Below are 18307 nucleotides of genomic sequence, written 5' to 3'. Positions count from 1 at the left end.
CAACCAATGTGAACAGTGACTTATTATATTTTGACTCTGCATGATACTTCAGGATGAATGAGATGACACAGACAGACACCTTTTTCACAGAAGATATTTTGACTTGTAACAGCAGGATCAGCACAGGAGCGTAAGAGACACACCAAACAAAAGTACTCACAAGTTCTGAAGGTAGCGCTGATACCAGGCCCCACCAAAGATCCAAACAGCACATACAGCGTTAGGACATACTCTGTATCATGGGCGACATTCTTCAGCTGGTACTCTGTGGTGCTGCCGTTCAGAGCCAACTGACGGGGACGATCCCGACCAACAAACTCTGAAAATAACATCCGCATTGCAGTCAAATCCTTCTTTTTTTTTTTCCCCCTTTCATTTATAATTCCCCAGTGACCTCTTGTTTTGGTCAATTCCAGCTTGACATCAGACGCTACCTCTCTGTAAACAACATCTTTCTTCTCCCAATATTTGTATTTCATCACAAGCCTCTGGCAGATACCCAGGCCCGAAGCACCCATTGAAAAAGTGGTGGAAAGGAAAAGGATGCTTGAATCAATACAAAAACAAGTGTGTTTTACTTTATATTGGGGTGATTCTCAAACTGTGGTACGTGCACCTGACAGGTCAGATTAAGCTTTTAATGCAAACGAGGATTCAGAGTTGAGTAGCATCTTTTCTATCAAGAGATGTAAATGTAGAATTTGATTTGGAAACAGAAGCCTTATGGTGTTGTTGTTTTTTTTGTAGCCTTTCTGAGGCTCCATGGTTAAATGAGTACATTTTATTTTATAAAAATAATTGTTGGTATCTGCAGTGAGAAGTGGTTCTTAAGAAATGTGGTTTGCATAATGGTATTAAAAGTTTGGGAACATCTGCTGTAAAGCAAGGAAATTATGGGGATGTATGATGGAACTCAGGAGTATATAAGAGTATGCATGAGTATAGAACCAGTGGCTCTTATCAAATAAAACAGCAAGGCTGAAAGAAAGAGAAAGTGGCAGAGTAAATCACCTGGGGTCGGTCCCCATGCCAGTCTGTATCCTGTGGCCCCTGGGACACTGTTCCACAAGATGACAGCCGTACTGGTACTCACAGCAGATACCTTCAGGGTTTGTACGGCACTACTTTCCACTGACAGAAAGAGGGAATACAAACAGAGCTGTTATGCATTTGATCTTACTCATGCCTGTAATGCTGTCAGTATTGAGTTACAGTTTTAGTTACATGTCTTCAGTGTGGTGGTGGTGACGGGCCCCTCGATGTCTCCAAAGATGGGGTTGATGGTGATGGTGTACTCAGACCCGGTGTGGAGGCCCTGGATCATGTAGAAGTTAAAGGTGTCCCCGAGGTTTATGTTCTCTATGTGGCCATCTGCAAGACAGAGAAAAACACAATCATATCTGGTTAAAAAGAAAATCCAGAACAACCTTTTGTCCAAGACAAACTATGTTGGACATTTAGCTCTATTTCCCCCAAAAAGTTCACAGTTAACCACAGTACTGTACCTGGAGCTGCCCATGTCAGACGGTATCCTGAAGCACCCCTGACTGATGCCCACCTTGCTTGGACAGTGTCTGTGGTGGCGTTCTGGACCAGGAACTGCTGAACTGGTACCAACTTTACTGTTAAACACACACAATTCACACACATAAACTCAATATTTTATTTGGATTTATTTAGTGATACAACAAATCACAGCCATGACATTCTTTTGAGTATAATATAATAAAATATAGGAAACATATTAATCTAATTTAATCAAAATCAAGACAGTCTGAGAAGAGATTCCTCTAGTACATTATGAACAAGAGATAAATGACAGTTGCTGGTATTTCATTTTCTGGAACAACAGCACTCTATTGTGGAAATATTATGGTACTGCAGGTTGATTTTTGATTTCTTCTGTTAAATTGTGCTTCATACTCTATTAAATGACTTTGTCCTGCAGTTGTTGATCAGCTACAGCTATATAGACTATTCCTCTGTGGAAGTGTTTGAGCAGATGCATATGTAAACGTGCAGGACAGAAATGTAAATATCTTGAGTACAAGAATACTGGGGCTTAATCTCTGGTTTTCCTGTTTATGCAAATTTATATAATTATGGAGCTGAGAAACTTACATGTCTTGCCCGCTGTTGAAACCGGTTCACTGGTTCCCTCAGGGAAAACGGCATAAATACTGATGGTGTACTTCTTATCCTCCTCCAGGCTGTCAATCACATGAGAAGATTTGTCTCCAGGAAGCAGCTTCTCGTAAGTTAATCCTGGTCTGTTGGCTGCAGACAAATCATAAATCCAGAAGAATCAATAATATACCTTCCATAAAGCTTGTTCCTGTGATGGAATCTGCTCTGACTCAAACTGAGAAAATCAACTCTGAACTCGTCATGGCTTTAATCCAACAAGTATGTTATCTGTATAATGCTATTTTTAGGAATAACATCCAAGATTAATAAAGTATTGCATTGACGTTTATCAGCATACATCTTGGGATGAAGATCTTGAATCCACTGAGCTTCCCAAGAGGAGGTGTCCAGCCGAGGCGCAGAGAGAACAGACCCTCCTCAATAACCCGGAAGTTTGACACCTGTGGCAAAGTGGCTGAAAGACAAATACTTGTTGCTCAGGGACGGGAGGCAGAATAAAATCCAAAACAGACGTGCGCAGACATGCAGTGAAGTGTGGCACCCACTTGTCTTCACAGTGATTGTCGCAGAGTCTCCTATGAGGCTCGGGTAGATGGCGTACACAGTGAGGGAATAGTCTGTTTTAGGACTCAGCTCTGTCACCATGGCTGTGCTCACATCTGCCTTCAGATCCATCTGTTATGTACACGGGAGACAGCGAGGAGGAAAAAAAAATGGAGGTTAGTGTGTGTGTGTGTGTTGTGTGTGTGAGACAGAAAGAGCAACAGAGAATGATGTGGAGAGTAAGATGATTGATCAACAGAATGATGAAGTCAGAACTGAGGAGAGAAACACCCGCAGGCAGTGCAATGACACAGAGATACACTGCTGGAAAGTGTACTGAAATAGACATCCTGTTTGAAACTAAATATATTTATATGCTACTTTTCATATAAGTGTCTAACTCTATAAATCCACCAGCATCTTTACAGTTGATTTACAATTCTGTCCAATACTTTGTCCTCCATTATATTCAAATTATGTGGCATGTTGTGCATTATAAAATGATGCAGATGCTAAAATATTCATCTCTTGCCATAAGTCTCTGTCTCTGTAAAGAATACTCCCGCAGTACTATCATTAAAACGCATAAGCACAAAGATACACGGCCTCTGTTGAATCCATTATTAAAATGTTGCGGTAAGCTTCAAGTGTTACCCAGATGGAATTGCACAAATATCTTCGACTGAAGGGGAGATGAATCACGACATTTTCAGTTCAGTGCATGCACTCGTCACAGTAGTGACCCGCTGTTTTGAGATCGAAGCTGAAATGACAGTACTAGAAGCTTATGTCGTCAATATGCAGACAAAATATTTTTTGGAGAGGAAATCTGTGGGCGCTGACTCAAAGTGAGTTGTGTGGCGAAAGTTTCTTTTTAGTTTATACGAAAGTCTTTGAGCTGTGAGATGATTCATCAGCTGGAAAAAGATTGCGTTGTCCAATTAATCCTTCATTCACTGTCTACACAAAATTCTGAAGTCATCTAAGGTCTGACCTCCAACCTGATAACATCATCATCCATCCTCTATTATAGTCCAGCTCAATAGCAACACATCTAGCATATACTGTATGTATATGGACAGTCCCTCACCTGTCTCTGCTTCAGGTGGACGTGCTGTCCCTGGGAGTTGAGAGGGGTGACCACCAGGCGATATCCAGTGACGTCACCTGTGGCCTGGCTCCACGTAAGTCTGAGGGAACTGTGGGCCAGTTCACTGACCTGCAGGTCTCTGGGACCCACCACACGCTCTTCACCTACGATGGGGAGTAAGTACAGAGGCAGGGATGAGACAGGAAGCATGAAGAGAGGAAGAGGAAGGATCTTCATGAAAAATGTATCTGAAAGATAAATGATGTTGCTGCAGGGCAGAGTCAAACAGAAGAAAGTTTATCATTCGTGTTTATTGTATCTTTCAAGCACTATGATGTAATATAATTCAGCAATATAAAAATACAAACAGCTGTCGGTGTGAGGGCAACTTCAAGAAGAAATTTCATCTTATTATGAAGAACTCCTAAAAACAACTCACGAGGCTGGGACATTCTCACAGGGCGTGGTGGTTCAGAGGCAGTGAAACAGACTCTGCGGGACAGTTTGGGAAGGATGGCGTCCAGGAGCAAGAAGTCGGGGACCAGCAATAGATGCTCCTCATATGGCTCTGATACAATACTCCTCAACTCTAACTCATCAGCCCCCCTCACACCTGGATAAACAAGGAGAGAGTGGAAACAAGTGTTGGACACTGTACACACAGCAACAGCACTCTCTACATGCTCAGTCCACTGATATTTGCCAGGGCAGATAAAAACATTTCAAATAAACTGTTGATTTAAACAACAAAATTCACATAAAAGACAGGGATTTTGATATCTGAGGGATTTTACGTGATTAAATGCACAATAATTCCATGTCTGGTTCGCCATTTTTATCCGTATGTTTTCCTACACACCACCAGGGGGAGCTGTGGCGTTTTGAGTGACTTAATTTAAATCATAAAAGACTAGGCATGCATACTGCAGACGTCTAGTCGAGGGTAAACACACACAAGCTGAAACAAACACATTCTGTCATCTATTTCAAATTATGACAGTGTGCATGCTTCCAAGATCCTAGTTTGTGGAAGTGAGCGCTGAAAACGCCACATGAAGACCCAATTTGGACTTGAAATGTTGTAATTCTCTTAATATAACTTCAAGTGGACTCTTGAGAGCGCAGACCTCCATCTAAGTCCAGTAATTCACTCCTCTACACGATACCAATTTGCACCCGACGCAACCACTTATTCCTGGATATATTTGCAAAAGTACCAGAATGATCTCTAAATATAATGGTGCCGCGGGAAAGCTTCACAGGTCAGCTGGTTCTGGTTGGGTTCTTCCCTCTGAAACTGTCTGCTAACTGCTGAGCTAGCGGACCTGTAATTGCACATAAGAAATTACTAACAAAAGTACTTGAGTAGAGCAAATGTATGTCACAAATAGATGTAAGACACTGTCAATGGATATTTTATGTAAGGTTTATGAACTGCGCCTGTACTGCAGCAACAGCAGCATAGCGACAGGAAGTACCACAACACCCTTACTGCGACGTCGCACGTCATCCATAGTAGGCTAAATGAACTTGAAATGATAAACTTTGTAATGTTAATGAAAGTTTAAAGTAATTAGTTGATCCGCCCCGTGATTCGGATCTGCTTTAAAAAAAAAAAAAAATGAATGGGTACTTCTTATGTTCATGATGCATCGTTTCACAAAGTTTCATGAAAATGAAGAAGCTGCACCCTGCAGAACCTGGATTTGGTCCCCCCCCCCCCCCCCAATTTAGTGTACACTGCTGTGATTGGTTGTATCGCTGTCAATCAAATAGTCCTTAAACTTGACTCCCAGTGCCTCCTAATTCTCGCTCTAACCCAAAGACTAGCATCAGGTGACCTCTTGTCCAACTCTACTTCGCTGGACTTAGAAAATTTGACTGTGCAGTGAGCTTTTGAGAATGAACCAGGTCGTTTTTCCATGATCCTGCTGACAAACAAACAGATGCACACAGACAAACAAACGCATTGAAAACATTTGTGGAGGTTATAAAAAAATATACATTTTAATAGAGGAGGACAACGATGTTGGGAGTCTTTTTTGAGTCAATACAAAATTGGTCGTTTCAAATTTGCACTTGGATAAAATAAATATGCATGTGTATTTTTAATAGTTTTGTGCTTGCTCAGCAAATGGAGGCGCATATATCCGTACACTTGTGTTATACCCGCTTCCACATTCTCCACAGGGATATTGGTTTTGCACTAGAGGACAAGAAGCGTGTGGAGCTTCTCTGTAGTAGTGATGAACGAGAGGAGCAGCCCTCAGTGTCAGAGGTGCACATGGGGGACACTGAATCGCCTTATGAAAAATGACTGCGATTAGCACACCGTTGGCTAATGAGCAGTAATTATTGCACTGCTGCTGGCTGAAAGGAATAAGTTGTGGGCTTCTGTGCGTATGCCTGTGTGTAGGAGTTAAATAGTAAGATATGTGCAAGTAAATTTGTGTGTATTCACGAGCAGTAAGAAAGCTGATGCAACAGTATTGGAGAGGATGCGCCTTTACAGATATAGTGTAGAAGCTGGATTAATCATGAATCATTCCTTCACACATATTGAGTAGAGGCTGTTGTGTTTTCACATATGATACACACCTGCATGAGTGCACTCAGCTACTCAGAAACAAGAATCTCACATATACATACAAAAATGCCCACACTGAATCCAATGAATTGAAATGTACAGGACATGAATTTCTAACAGCAAACACTGCAGATAAGGCAGTTGAGCTCGGATAAAATCGGAGGGGCCGCTGCAGTGGGGATGTTGAAGGAATTCACAATACCAACTTCCACACTCACCTACTGCAAAGAGAGAAATTCCATTGTCAGCAACTGCTCTGACTGCGGCATCTACCTGGTCGTCTGAAGGTCCGTTTGTGATCAGCACAGCAATCTGTACACCAATGACACAGAAGATTACATAATATATCAAGATTTTTTTTTTCATTGAGTAAATACATGTTATCTTTATGTCAGTGGGCATCATTTATTCAAAATCAAGATTCTTCAAGCTCAATGAGAAACTTACAATGACCACGTGGCAAAAGTATTTAGTAGCAGCTAATGTACAATCTGTGGATAATAATAAGTGTAATAGTTTACACACGTGTGTGTGTGTGTGTGTGTGTGTTTTAGTCACTGTTTTTCTGCCTTGTACACAATAATGTGTTGCCTAGTGTTTGGCATCACCGGAGGATTAAATCCACCCTCCAGACAACATTTGTTTGGGTTAAAGAGCATTCATGCAAACAGTATTATTTTCCTGAAAACCTCCATAGACTTTTAACATGGTTTAGCTCATAATTGAATACATAATTAAATAAATCAAACCCAAAGACAAAGTGGAATTCAAGTACATAAACTTGCAACTGAGACTAATAATTTGCCAATTAAGGAAATTGAACTCAGTTCATTCAAAGTTCATCCCTCAGTCAACGAAGAAGGGTGCTAGACATCATCTGTGTGAGAATGAAGCTGCTCCTTTGCATGTGCTTGGGCTGTACAATTCAATATATCAGTCTAATCCTCAATTCTCTGCCTTCCCACATCAAGTGTGCTGCTGCAAGATGATTCACACGCGCACTCAGAGATAGAGATGATTGGAATGCTAACCAGCTGTGTTATACTGAGACTACACTACAGTATTACACTGTCAGAGGGATGGAGCTGATACAAAAGTAGAGTTGTTTGGGGGAAAGTGGATTTGGATATTTGATAATGCACTACTGAGACAAGTTTAGTTAAGTTGCTGACTTTGGTATTTGGGTTAAGATCCTGTAAATAGACGAAATCTTACTTAATCCATCATTTTTCTCGATACAGTCACAAACCGGGTAAATTTCTGTCATTATCTGTCATACATTGTCTGTGGGTGACCAACGGGCTTTTTGCAGTGTGTCCGGCACTGTTTAGACAAGTTATCGACAGCCATTCAGCCGACTGAGCATGCTGAATCTGTGCTGGAAAATGTATTGCCTCCACCGCCTCCTTTTTCCCCAAAGCAAAAGACAAAGTAAACAACAAAGCAAAATCTGTTGCCAGTTGCAATTTTGTGTCAGACACACAATACATTTTTATTCCAAGCATATAACAAGACGGTTTAATCAGATTCGCAGTCGTGCGAATATGTTTTTTGTTTGTGCTCCACAATATCCTGCGGAGAAGGAATACAGACTCCTAACTAGTCATTTCCTTTCACGCAGGGCCAGAACAAACACTGTATGCATGTCTTTGCAGCATAGGTTGTAACCTCAAATCAATCATTTCCCAGTTGCTTGTGTGTCAGCATATTGTCAAACATTTAACAAGGTTTAAGCTCATCAGTTTTCAATGTATGTAAGAAGTGCTAAACAATATAGCAGATAGAGACAGTTGTCACATGATCACATCTCACTGGTTGCAGCATTGTACCTTTGGGGTGAAATCTCGACTGATGACCGGGCTGAAAACAGAGTCGACCAGAAACTGGAGGGCACTGCCAGTCCTCCTGGATCCACCCACGTAGGGCAGGTCTCGGATGGCTCGGAGCACCTCCTCAAGTGAACTGTAGTCTGTCAAAGCAATCCGCATCCTGTCAAAAAAAAAGATTACAGAGAAAGCTAAATTGGATCATGTAGAAAAGAGGTACACTTTTTTATTTGTTTTCCTGATTAACGTTCTTTGAACATAAGAGGACCAAGAAATGCACACCAAAGTTGATTCCCATGCTTTGTTAAAACTGCCCCATTACTCTTTACATATACACTCTAATTAAACAAAGATATCGTTTACATATTTGGTTATTGATTATTTCATGAAAAGTGAACTTCTTCATTAATAACTCGATGACGGTCTGTTACACTAGCTGGCGCCCTGTGTTTACATTTGATAAGCTGTGCCCAGCTCGTGCCTGACCTCTACCTTGGAACGTCCCCAAAGACGGTGACTCCGAAGCGGACCCCATCAGTTCCCACCACACTGTTCTGAAAGGAGGAGATGATGGCCGAGATGAAGTCTTTGACCCTGGAAAAACTGCTCTGACCCGCACTCCATGACTCATCCACCAGAATCACGATGTCGGCCTGCACCACGGTCCTGCATGCTGGGAGGAAGAAGACAAATGGGGGGATTAGTGTGTGCACAAATATATGAACCAAGGAGTGACGAGCATCGAATGCATGTTTGAAAATCAGTTAATTTTCTTTTAAAGGCAAAGATATTAAGTCAAAATTCTAAATAAAAGTTTTCTGTCACAACTCTTCGTATTCAAATTGAATTGAATGAGATATTAGGTAGATTCTTTTTTTATATATATATAGTTTAAGGGGTAAGCCTGTTAATTCAGCCTTGTACTGCAACTTTAGAGACATTATATTTCTACACTGACCACCAGATAGCAGCCTTGTTCCATCATGTGGAGGGTTTTCCTTTCATTTGCTTCTGTCATGCAGCCAGAACACTACACAAATCCCTATGAATTTTTAATGAGACACAAGTGAGCCAAAGAGACTATCAATATTCTGAGCACTCCAGCAATAAAACTTTAGTACAGCGATGAGGAACGCTTAGAATAATAAAGTAAACACATCCAAAATCAGGGTCACTTCCCTTGCCCGAGCAAACAAATGCATTTAACACCAGGATCTGCTGGGTTTGAAGGGATTTAGATGCTCTTTTAATGTGAAGTGAAATAGCTACACACTCACAACACTGGTGCAGTGGGTACATGCGCGTGCACTCTCTAGCACACACACACACACACACACACACACACACACACACACACACACACACACACACACACACACACACACACACACACACACACACACACACACACACACACACACACACACACACACAATCTGCTGCGTTTGCAAACATGCTCCAAGTCAATATTCCAGCATTACATATGCAATAAACCAAAGTGACAACAGCATTGATCAGGCTAGTGAATAAGAGATAGGCACCTTTGATTGTTCCGTAAGTGATAAGTGATTCTCTGCTGTCCTCTATTTCATTACCGAGCTTCCTCCCCTCTGTTATCTCGCCCCTCTTACTTTTGGCTGCAATCCCAGGATTCACTGGGGGTGACATATGTCTCCAGCCCATGGCGACCTAACATTATGTTTCCCTCAAACACCTATACCTCTCTGGCTGTGCACCAAGGAAACAAAACATCACTGGGAAGAACATTCTGGAGGCTTCTCTGGAGCTGAGCTACTATCTTTGCCCTACATGGAAGCTGTGTAGGATCACCTATTCAGCAACAGAAGATCATCAGTGATGACTTAAAACCACTGATGAAATTTCAAAAGATAAAACACAATTCATTCTTTCCATCCTGAGTTGAGCCTCACGTCGGCAGCCACACACCTGAACCTACACATGTGGTTGCACATAAAACATGGAGGAGAATCTGAGCAAGGAAGGAGCTGGAGGCTGGTGTCTGTCAGTCACAGACTGGGATCCATTATCAAGAAGTTTGTCTGTCTGGGATGGCGGACGAGATCGACATGCCTGGGATAAGGACACAACACATGCTGAGGGATTAGGAATGGGTTTCCTTGAAGGTTATCTATGCTGATATCTCAAAGGTTGTGTACACTTCTAAGTCGGACCACCATTGATTTACGCATTAGATGTAGCTCAGTGGCTTCAGCATATGCTGCAGAAAATTCTGCCAAGAAAGAAATAGTGTGAGAAATAATGATGCACTGCTGCAATCAGCTCCAACAAGATCAAGAGAGAAGATGTAAATCATCAGAGAGCATGTCTACTCAAAGGGCCACCAGGTTCAGATTTTATCCAGAAAAATGAGTGTAAAAGTTCCTCTATGAATTCACAGAGACGCACAAACCCGGAACAGAAATGTTAAACAATAGAGGGAGCAATATGACAATTTCGATGTCATTCCTCCAGGATCAGTTTCCAGTGTCGTGCTCCCGCCCCTTTTGGGTCTAATACTCGACTCATAAGGTTTTATTCTGAATTTCAACCTATGATGTTAAAATCAAAGGCATGGAAAAAGAGTGGAGCCTATTACGAGCCATAAGCTGGCTGACACTAAATTGACACCAGAGGGACTCATTCTCAACTAGTTGTTGTCTCTGAAGTCTAATTGTGCTAACAGTGTGTTTGGGACTGTGCTACTGCCACGTGACCTCACCACATAAAGTCTAACCTTTCCTGTCCTGTTTCCTGTTCTTGTGTGTATTACATAACACAATGCTCAAAGCGTCGCCATGGACAACCATACAATGTGATGGCAGTTAACACTGTCAATAATAAACAATGGACACAGTTGCAAAGGAGCAGCTTCGAATATATTCTTAAACTGTATATCCTCCCATAATTCTGCCCAACAACTTTACCAATCACTTTCAGCCTATCACAGTCCACATTCCAAGGGGAGGAACTCTAAACTTTTCATTGGCTGATTGACCTGCCGGTGACATCCAATAGCACCTGAGGCTCAGGCTCTATATTTAGGGAATTAGATTGACTGGCTGGCAGACAGAGTGCTGTACTGTACAGGAGGCTAGCAGATGTTTAAATTCCCTGACTAGACACAGTCTGCAGGGGAACTGTTGCTGGGTTAGCGTCTGCCTCATGTGCCAATCCAGGTGTGGAGATTTAATGATGGAGCACGCGCACAGACTGTGTTCATTGAGCACCTCGCGCTGTCTGCGTCCAACACATTGATCTGTGCACCGAGCTGACAATCTGGTTTTGACTCAGTTTTAATGGTACCGAAAGCTACCTAACACTTATTTTAGAGAGTGAATGGTTGACTCACATGTGAGTTCAAGCGCAAGTCACTGACTGAAATTTTGAATGAATCAAATCCCTTACTAACCGAGCGAAAAACTAAAGGGAACAGTTTAATCGAGCTACATGAGTGATTAAAAGGGTAGAATCATGAGAAGCAAATTCATGAATTGTGTGTGAGTGCGCCATACAGGTGTATGAACGTCATCACTCACCTTCAGCTTGTGCTGTAACACTTCGATGAGAGAGAGAAAGGGACAGCAGAAAGATCCACACAGAAGAGCAGTCCATACTCCTCCTCTCCTCTTCTTCCTCCTTCGATCGCCTTCTCCACCTCCCCAGTTCTTCTCTTCGCAAATCGACTTCCTAAATTCCACTCCACGATCATCAATTCAGACTCTTGTTTTCTATTATCTGAAAGACGAACACAGAGAGGAAAAAAGCAATTAAAGGCTCTCAAAGATAAAACACAAATCAAACATTTTTAATTTGTGAAGGACTTGTAACTCTCACAGAGAAGTCAAGCTTTTGCAGGTCGCCAAGAGTTTTTTTAAGTGTTGACTGACTCGAGACGAGTCTTCAGATGAATCTCGTGTTTTAGAGCCTGGGTGTTGTTGGCCTGTTGCGTCCCATCATTGTTATGTGTAGAGATGCAGACAGGAGCTCTCCCTGAAAACAGTTTTACAACAGAGTCCACTGATGCCAAGGAAATAAAAGCATCAAAAGGGGTTTTAAACTGTCCAATAAGGACGCGGTGATTTAAAGCAAATACTGGGAGGTCAAAAAAAAAAAAGGTGAGCATTGAATGGTATAACGTTAATTATCGATTTTGTTGACATTGGTCACACGGTTTCTGGTATCTTAAGTGGTTTGCTTTATTTTTACTTCAGGGTTTAAAACATTTGATTTTTTTCTAGACAGACACCGGATTAGCTAGTCGGTCTTCACTGGCATTTGCTTTCTGGGATATGCTATGAATTCTGAACAAATTAAACTAAAACAAAAAAATAACTCCACGCTAGCGACACAGTCGTGGCCGGAGGCATTCTGTTTTCGCGTTGTGTGTCTGTTGCATTCCCATGAATGCTTTATCTCAGGAATGCCTTGAGAGAATGTCTGATTAGGATTTGGTGGTCAAGGGGCAAAGGTCATAGGTCCCTGTCACCTCACAAAACATGTTTATGGCCCATACTCATGAATTCATACACAAAATTTCAAACAACTGTTTGGCAAAATGTTTTGCAAAAAAAAAAAAAAAAAAGTTCTATTCAAGACCATAACTGAGGAACAGAAGGGGAGATTGTGACCACAGTTCCCCTTTGGTCAGGCACTGAGTTGTTGACACTAATCTTGAGTCTCCATCTTGAAGCTTTCCTGACTGTATAGATCTTCTGTGCTGTTGGGTTGAAGATGAGTATCAAGCATCCACGTTTTCGAGTTTGTAGCTTCTTTGCAGCAACATCCATATTTGAAACATCGTCCGCTATCAGGGCTAAAACTTAGTGTTCTATCAGAAGCAACTTTAATGGACATTTTAGTGGTAATTTTAGTTGTTTTTAAATGCATTAACAGTTAACAGTCTTGTATTATTAAAAGCTAGAAAAAAAGTCATCGGGAAAATATCAGAAATGCTGTCTTTTTTCCCAGTTCATTGGAAGGGTGTGTCTGATGTTTGACTGACAGCAGCTGGCAGGCTGCTGGAGTGCTGGTGTCATGTGCAGGGAATGAGAGACAAAGTAAACAAACTTGCACCGTTGCTACGAGGCAGACAGTGTATGCAGATATCGACATGATCAAAGTTTAGCTGTGGATGTGAGGAAGACGTGAATGGGCACGGTTTTTTGGCAGTGTTTCTTAGAAATGACAACAGGACAGGCACATTGTTTTGACATACAGATGAGCATCACTATGAGCGTCACTGGTGAAAATACAAGCATTCTTCACAGCAATCTAGAAGGATGGAGAGCAGTAATCGTCCATGAGAGCCAATGGAGGTACATTAATGTCATGGGACACAGAAAGTGTTCCTTTTTTATTTCCTCGACAGAGGAAACTGCATGTTAGTATGAAAGAGATGAGCCCTAAGGCTACAGCTTTTGACATGGCAGTGGAGGCACTTCAATCCCATTGGGACATCAGATGTTGAATATGCTGAATATTATCTCCCACAGAGATGTGTACCTTGTAAAGTGAGAATGGAAGTATCCTGCAAAGGCAGAAACCAATTGTATTATGTTTACTGCGTTTGAGCTACTTTATTCAGCTCAAGTACCCTGCACTCAAAATCTGTTCAGTGTTAAAACCTTCCTATAAATGTGTATCAACAGAAAGGGCCACAACATCCAATTCAGTGAACATAATCAGCGCCTAAGTGGACTAAATCTGACACTGAAATCAGCACATGACGCACCAGCAAAGGCATCGTGCAACAGTAATGGATTATCCTATTTAAAATGAATGAGCAAACCATCAGAGAGCAACACATTCAACACATTAACAGTGATCGAGACAAATGGTTCGTGCTAATCCCCACATGCTTTAGTTAAGAGTTCTGTGTGTGTGTGTGTGTGTGTGTGTGTGTGTGTGTGTGTGTGTGTGTGTGTGTGTGTGTGTGTGTGTGCGTGTGAGAGAGAGTACTGTCGCAGCATGTGCAAATTCATAAGAAAAACATCAAAGAGAGATCTGTCTCCACTCAACTACTACACTAACATGAAAACATAACAAATTTATTTTGTCTTTTTCCATCCATCAAGCTAATCCATCCACCTTCACGTTGCTCCACGAGAGCTTATTTCAACTATAAATCAATATGATAATATCATAAAAATGTTTCAGATCAATATGAAACAATCTGAATTGCAGAATATTCCTCAGTATGATTTGACCATCTGGTCTGATGAAACCAGAATGGCTGAAGGCTGAATAGTTTACAACCTCTGCAGATGGAAGTAAGAGCTGGCAGGGCTTGAACTCTAATGTAACACAGCCAAAGAAACGACTCTCTCCCCCTCACATACCAGCGAAGATCTAAGATCTGTCTCTGCATGTATCTCCTTATTACTGAAGTACACAGCGAAGAAATTCGAACGTGTGTTGCGATGAATGACAGCCAGTGCAGTACACAATCAATACGTTATATCTATCCTACGGTGGGAAATGTAAAATATGTTTGCACAGGAGTTCAGAGAAGCAGCAGGCAGGCAGAAGCAGAGAGTCTTATTACGGCTTCAACACGACAAAAACATTTCCTGAGCTGTTTTCTTTTCATGTTATCAGAGGCAAAGGTGACAGACGTTTCTTGATGCAAGCAGAGAATCTTAATATTCAGCAATGTGCCAAAATAAATGTGTTTCGGCTCTCTGCAAAGGATATTGAGAATGCCCCACCCCTACAGAGAACGCATTAAAAGGAAAGAACAAACGCGGATGGATAGAATTCGTTTTGCAGGTCGTAGAAAAAGTGTGATGTGGTGCTGGAGGAATAGTTATGTGGGATCACCAAAGTTACTGTAATTCCTCCACTGGGTCCATTAACATCTGCACAAAATATCATGGTGATCATTTAAGTAGTTGTCGAGGTATTTCTGACTGGAGCAAACAACCGACTAATGATGTATGTTAGACACGGTCATGACAAAGATCACGGCTCATAACAACAATCCCGAGACATTCCTGCAATGTCTGCAATCATATGCTCAAGACAGACACTCAACACATGCCCACAATGATCCCACATCAAAAGCCTTTGCACAAGACTGCATCCATCACATTTACCACACCGGGATCACAAGCACTTTGCCGCCCTGCACAGGAAACCGTGTGTTTATTATGTCCGAGCCCTTTAGTTTATCGCCGCCCCGAGAGGATTAGATAATGTTACAAAATGAAGTTTACTGTCCCTCGCCCTTACACTCCTTCTTTGTTCCCTATCTCCATTTCTCACACACACTCACACACTCGCTCACACGTCGCATGCCTGCAAGTCTAACTGCACGTCAGCTATTTCTACATAATGGCATTTTCCACCTCACCACTTCACAGGATGGATTATCCCTGTAGGTGGGAAACTGGTAACAGTGTAAAGTCACACACACACACACACACACACACACACACACACACACACACACACACACACACACACACACACACACACACACACACACACACACACACACACACACACACTGCTCAGAACTACAATGTATGATAGCAGATGTTTTTGATGCAACACGTCACATCTAAAGCTAATTGACAGACTAACAAATAAAAGCATGCACTCTCATACACGGCTGCACAGGCTGCATCCTACTGTTTTAATATCACTTTGCATTTGCAGTCAACCAACACAGACAAGTCCATGCATGGAGGAAAACATCCACAATTCATTCTACATAGTTTCACCTCCTGACAATGTTCTCACAAATAACCTGGTATGCTCTTATTATTCATGATCCACTGGAGATGACATGACTGTAAAGCGCATGGCATCCTCTTGTTATTTATCCTGTTGAATTTGAATGTGTGTGCTCATGCAAAAACAAAAACAAAAACAAACACACACACACACACACACACACACACACACACACACACACACACACACACACACACACACACACACACACACACACACACACACACACACACACACACACACACACACACATAAAAGCATGCAGGACTTTGGCACTGCACAGGCAATGTGTGAATGTACAAGTGTGTGTTCTTTAATATAATAATATGCAGCAATCATTGTGCCTTATCACTGAAGAACGGTTGAGACAATGAGCACTAACTTCGGACAGGTTGTGCTATTAGAGGAGAAATTTTGCTGTAAAGAGCAGCCGTAATGACTCAGTATAAAAGTGTTGGCCTTAGTCCAGACACTTAGGGTGCAACAAGGGTATCTGGGCAGTTAAGAATTCAAAACTACTCTGTAAAGCACCATATTAAAGTGCAGTTAAACTAATGGATTTAGACTATGGCTCTAAAATGGGCCCATGCATTCTCACTTACCACTGCGGACAAGTCATTATCTTCCCAATCCAGGTGAGCTCTTGAGGGTTGTGATGGGGAAAAAAAATACCCCCTAAAAACACATAACAAAAAGTTTCATCCAAGTCAGGGCAAAACCAAGTCTGGAATTTATATTATATCCTTGGAGAGGCGGTTACTGGAGATAATCGACTAAATGAGAATCGCTGTGTGTGTGTGTATCTATGTGTCTGTATCTGAATGATAGAGGAGGTAGGTGTGTAAGAGTGGATGAATGACACAGACTTCCTTTCCTGGGCTCCGCTGAAGCGCAGGGAAGTTTGGGAAGATGGGTGGGGGTGAAGCTGCTGCAACCTGTTGGCTCAGAGAGAGAGAGAGAGAGAGAGAGAGAGAGAGAGAGAGAGAGAGAGAGAGAGAGAGAGACAGAATTCAATAAAGACAGAGAAACACAGCGAGAGACAGGCCGTGGTTTACTGATGAGTTTTGACCCTGTCAGAAAAGCATTGTTACTGTTATACAGAGCACATGTGAAGGGTGGTGTAAACACTCACTGTCAAGCCTCCACCTCAGGCTAACAGTATCAGCAGTGCAGTAAAATGGTGTTAAGTCTGAAATCACCCGGGTCAGTATTTTTTGAGTCCGTTCTGTAAAATTCCGCCAAAATCCGTCTCAGCTAAACAAACTTGAAGACAGGAGTCAGCCCATAAACGACCTCTTCTACATGTTGGTGCGAATAATATTCAAGATTTGACACGTTACCGACCCTTGCCGCTCACGTCTTTTACTGCTTGTTTCCTTTATCTGCATTTTTGTTTCACAGAATAAAAAAAAAAAAAAAAACTGAGTGTAAAAACGCTCCCTGGTGTGATTTTAACAACAAATACATCCTGTATACTACCTTATTCATCCAAACAATACATTATGAATAATCAAATAGGCAAAATACTAAATGATGAAAATACAAAACACAGCCAAGGTCAGTCTGTTGAAACATGGGTTCCCTGCATAGTTCTGTATTCAAGGTTTTTTACACTTACACTTAAACCCAACCAAAATAGCTTGTAGAACAAACACCTTCTCAAAACAGAGTGGAGAGGACAGGGGATAAATCTGTTGTGTTTTACAAGCCTCCTCTAAGTTGGTGTGTGAGTGTGTGTGTGTGTGTGTGTCCTTGTATGTGTTTTGTGTACGTCGAGGGGCACTGGGTCGTCTTTAATGGTCGACACCAGGAATGTGGTGACCACTTTAATAGAGTTTAGCCAGCTGTCAGTCTTGACATGTCATAACTCAACTCTTACACAGTCCTGAGGTGGGACTGGTTGATCTGCACATTTAGATAATAGTGAAGGGATGGGAGATGGTACAACAGAGGTAATTAGACTATTTTACTTTACATTAGAAGCCATTCATTAATTTTTTTTTTATCCAGGTACAAGTACCTTCACTTCAATACCAGCTCCAACAGCACTACTTTTTACCCCCAGTTTCTTTGAACAAAAATAAAATTGCATGACACATTAGGCTGCAAGTCTTTTGTTTTCATGCAGTTTAGAGCGGGAGAGTGTTTTCTGTGGCAACAATTTTACAGATGTCTCCTAAATGCCTCATACAGGCTATCGGTATACGTCGGGCCTCCAGCCCCCAGTAACTGCTGCACTCGCAACTCAGACAAATACGAGGTCAAAAATGTGTTCTAAAAGAGTGAAATAAGATGATTTACAAAAGTTGAAACCAATTCACATTGTCTTCTTTGTTGGGCCTCCAAAACAGAGCC

At 41.7% G+C, this 18307-nt stretch overlaps 1 protein-coding gene across 1 annotated transcript in view; it reads right to left on the bottom strand.

Annotated features, from left to right (window-relative positions):
• Positions 1-11827, bottom strand: part of col7a1l (collagen type VII alpha 1-like) — a 51968-nt gene extending 40141 nt beyond the window's left edge. The window contains exons 1-13 of the mRNA XM_069700346.1: positions 11752-11827; positions 8687-8867; positions 8198-8357; positions 6587-6680; positions 4221-4394; positions 3782-3945; positions 2694-2823; positions 2486-2602; positions 2122-2277; positions 1506-1622; positions 1225-1371; positions 1012-1131; positions 161-319 (exon numbers count right to left, since the gene is read on the bottom strand). Coding sequence (XP_069556447.1) covers positions 161-319; positions 1012-1131; positions 1225-1371; positions 1506-1622; positions 2122-2277; positions 2486-2602; positions 2694-2823; positions 3782-3945; positions 4221-4394; positions 6587-6680; positions 8198-8357; positions 8687-8867; positions 11752-11827 — 1795 coding nt within the window. The remainder of the gene's footprint in view (positions 1-160; positions 320-1011; positions 1132-1224; positions 1372-1505; positions 1623-2121; positions 2278-2485; positions 2603-2693; positions 2824-3781; positions 3946-4220; positions 4395-6586; positions 6681-8197; positions 8358-8686; positions 8868-11751) is intronic.
• Positions 11828-18307: the final 6480 nt, after the last annotated feature.

Source organism: Brachyistius frenatus, unplaced genomic scaffold (genome assembly GCF_029030835.1).
Source record: "Brachyistius frenatus isolate BFR_SWC_R1_liver_20210118 unplaced genomic scaffold, ASM2903083v1 Contig_33, whole genome shotgun sequence".
Taxonomy (NCBI): domain Eukaryota; kingdom Metazoa; phylum Chordata; class Actinopteri; family Embiotocidae; genus Brachyistius; species Brachyistius frenatus.
Note: the sequence above shows the minus strand (reverse complement) of the source record. Positions and strands in the feature narration are given on the sequence as shown.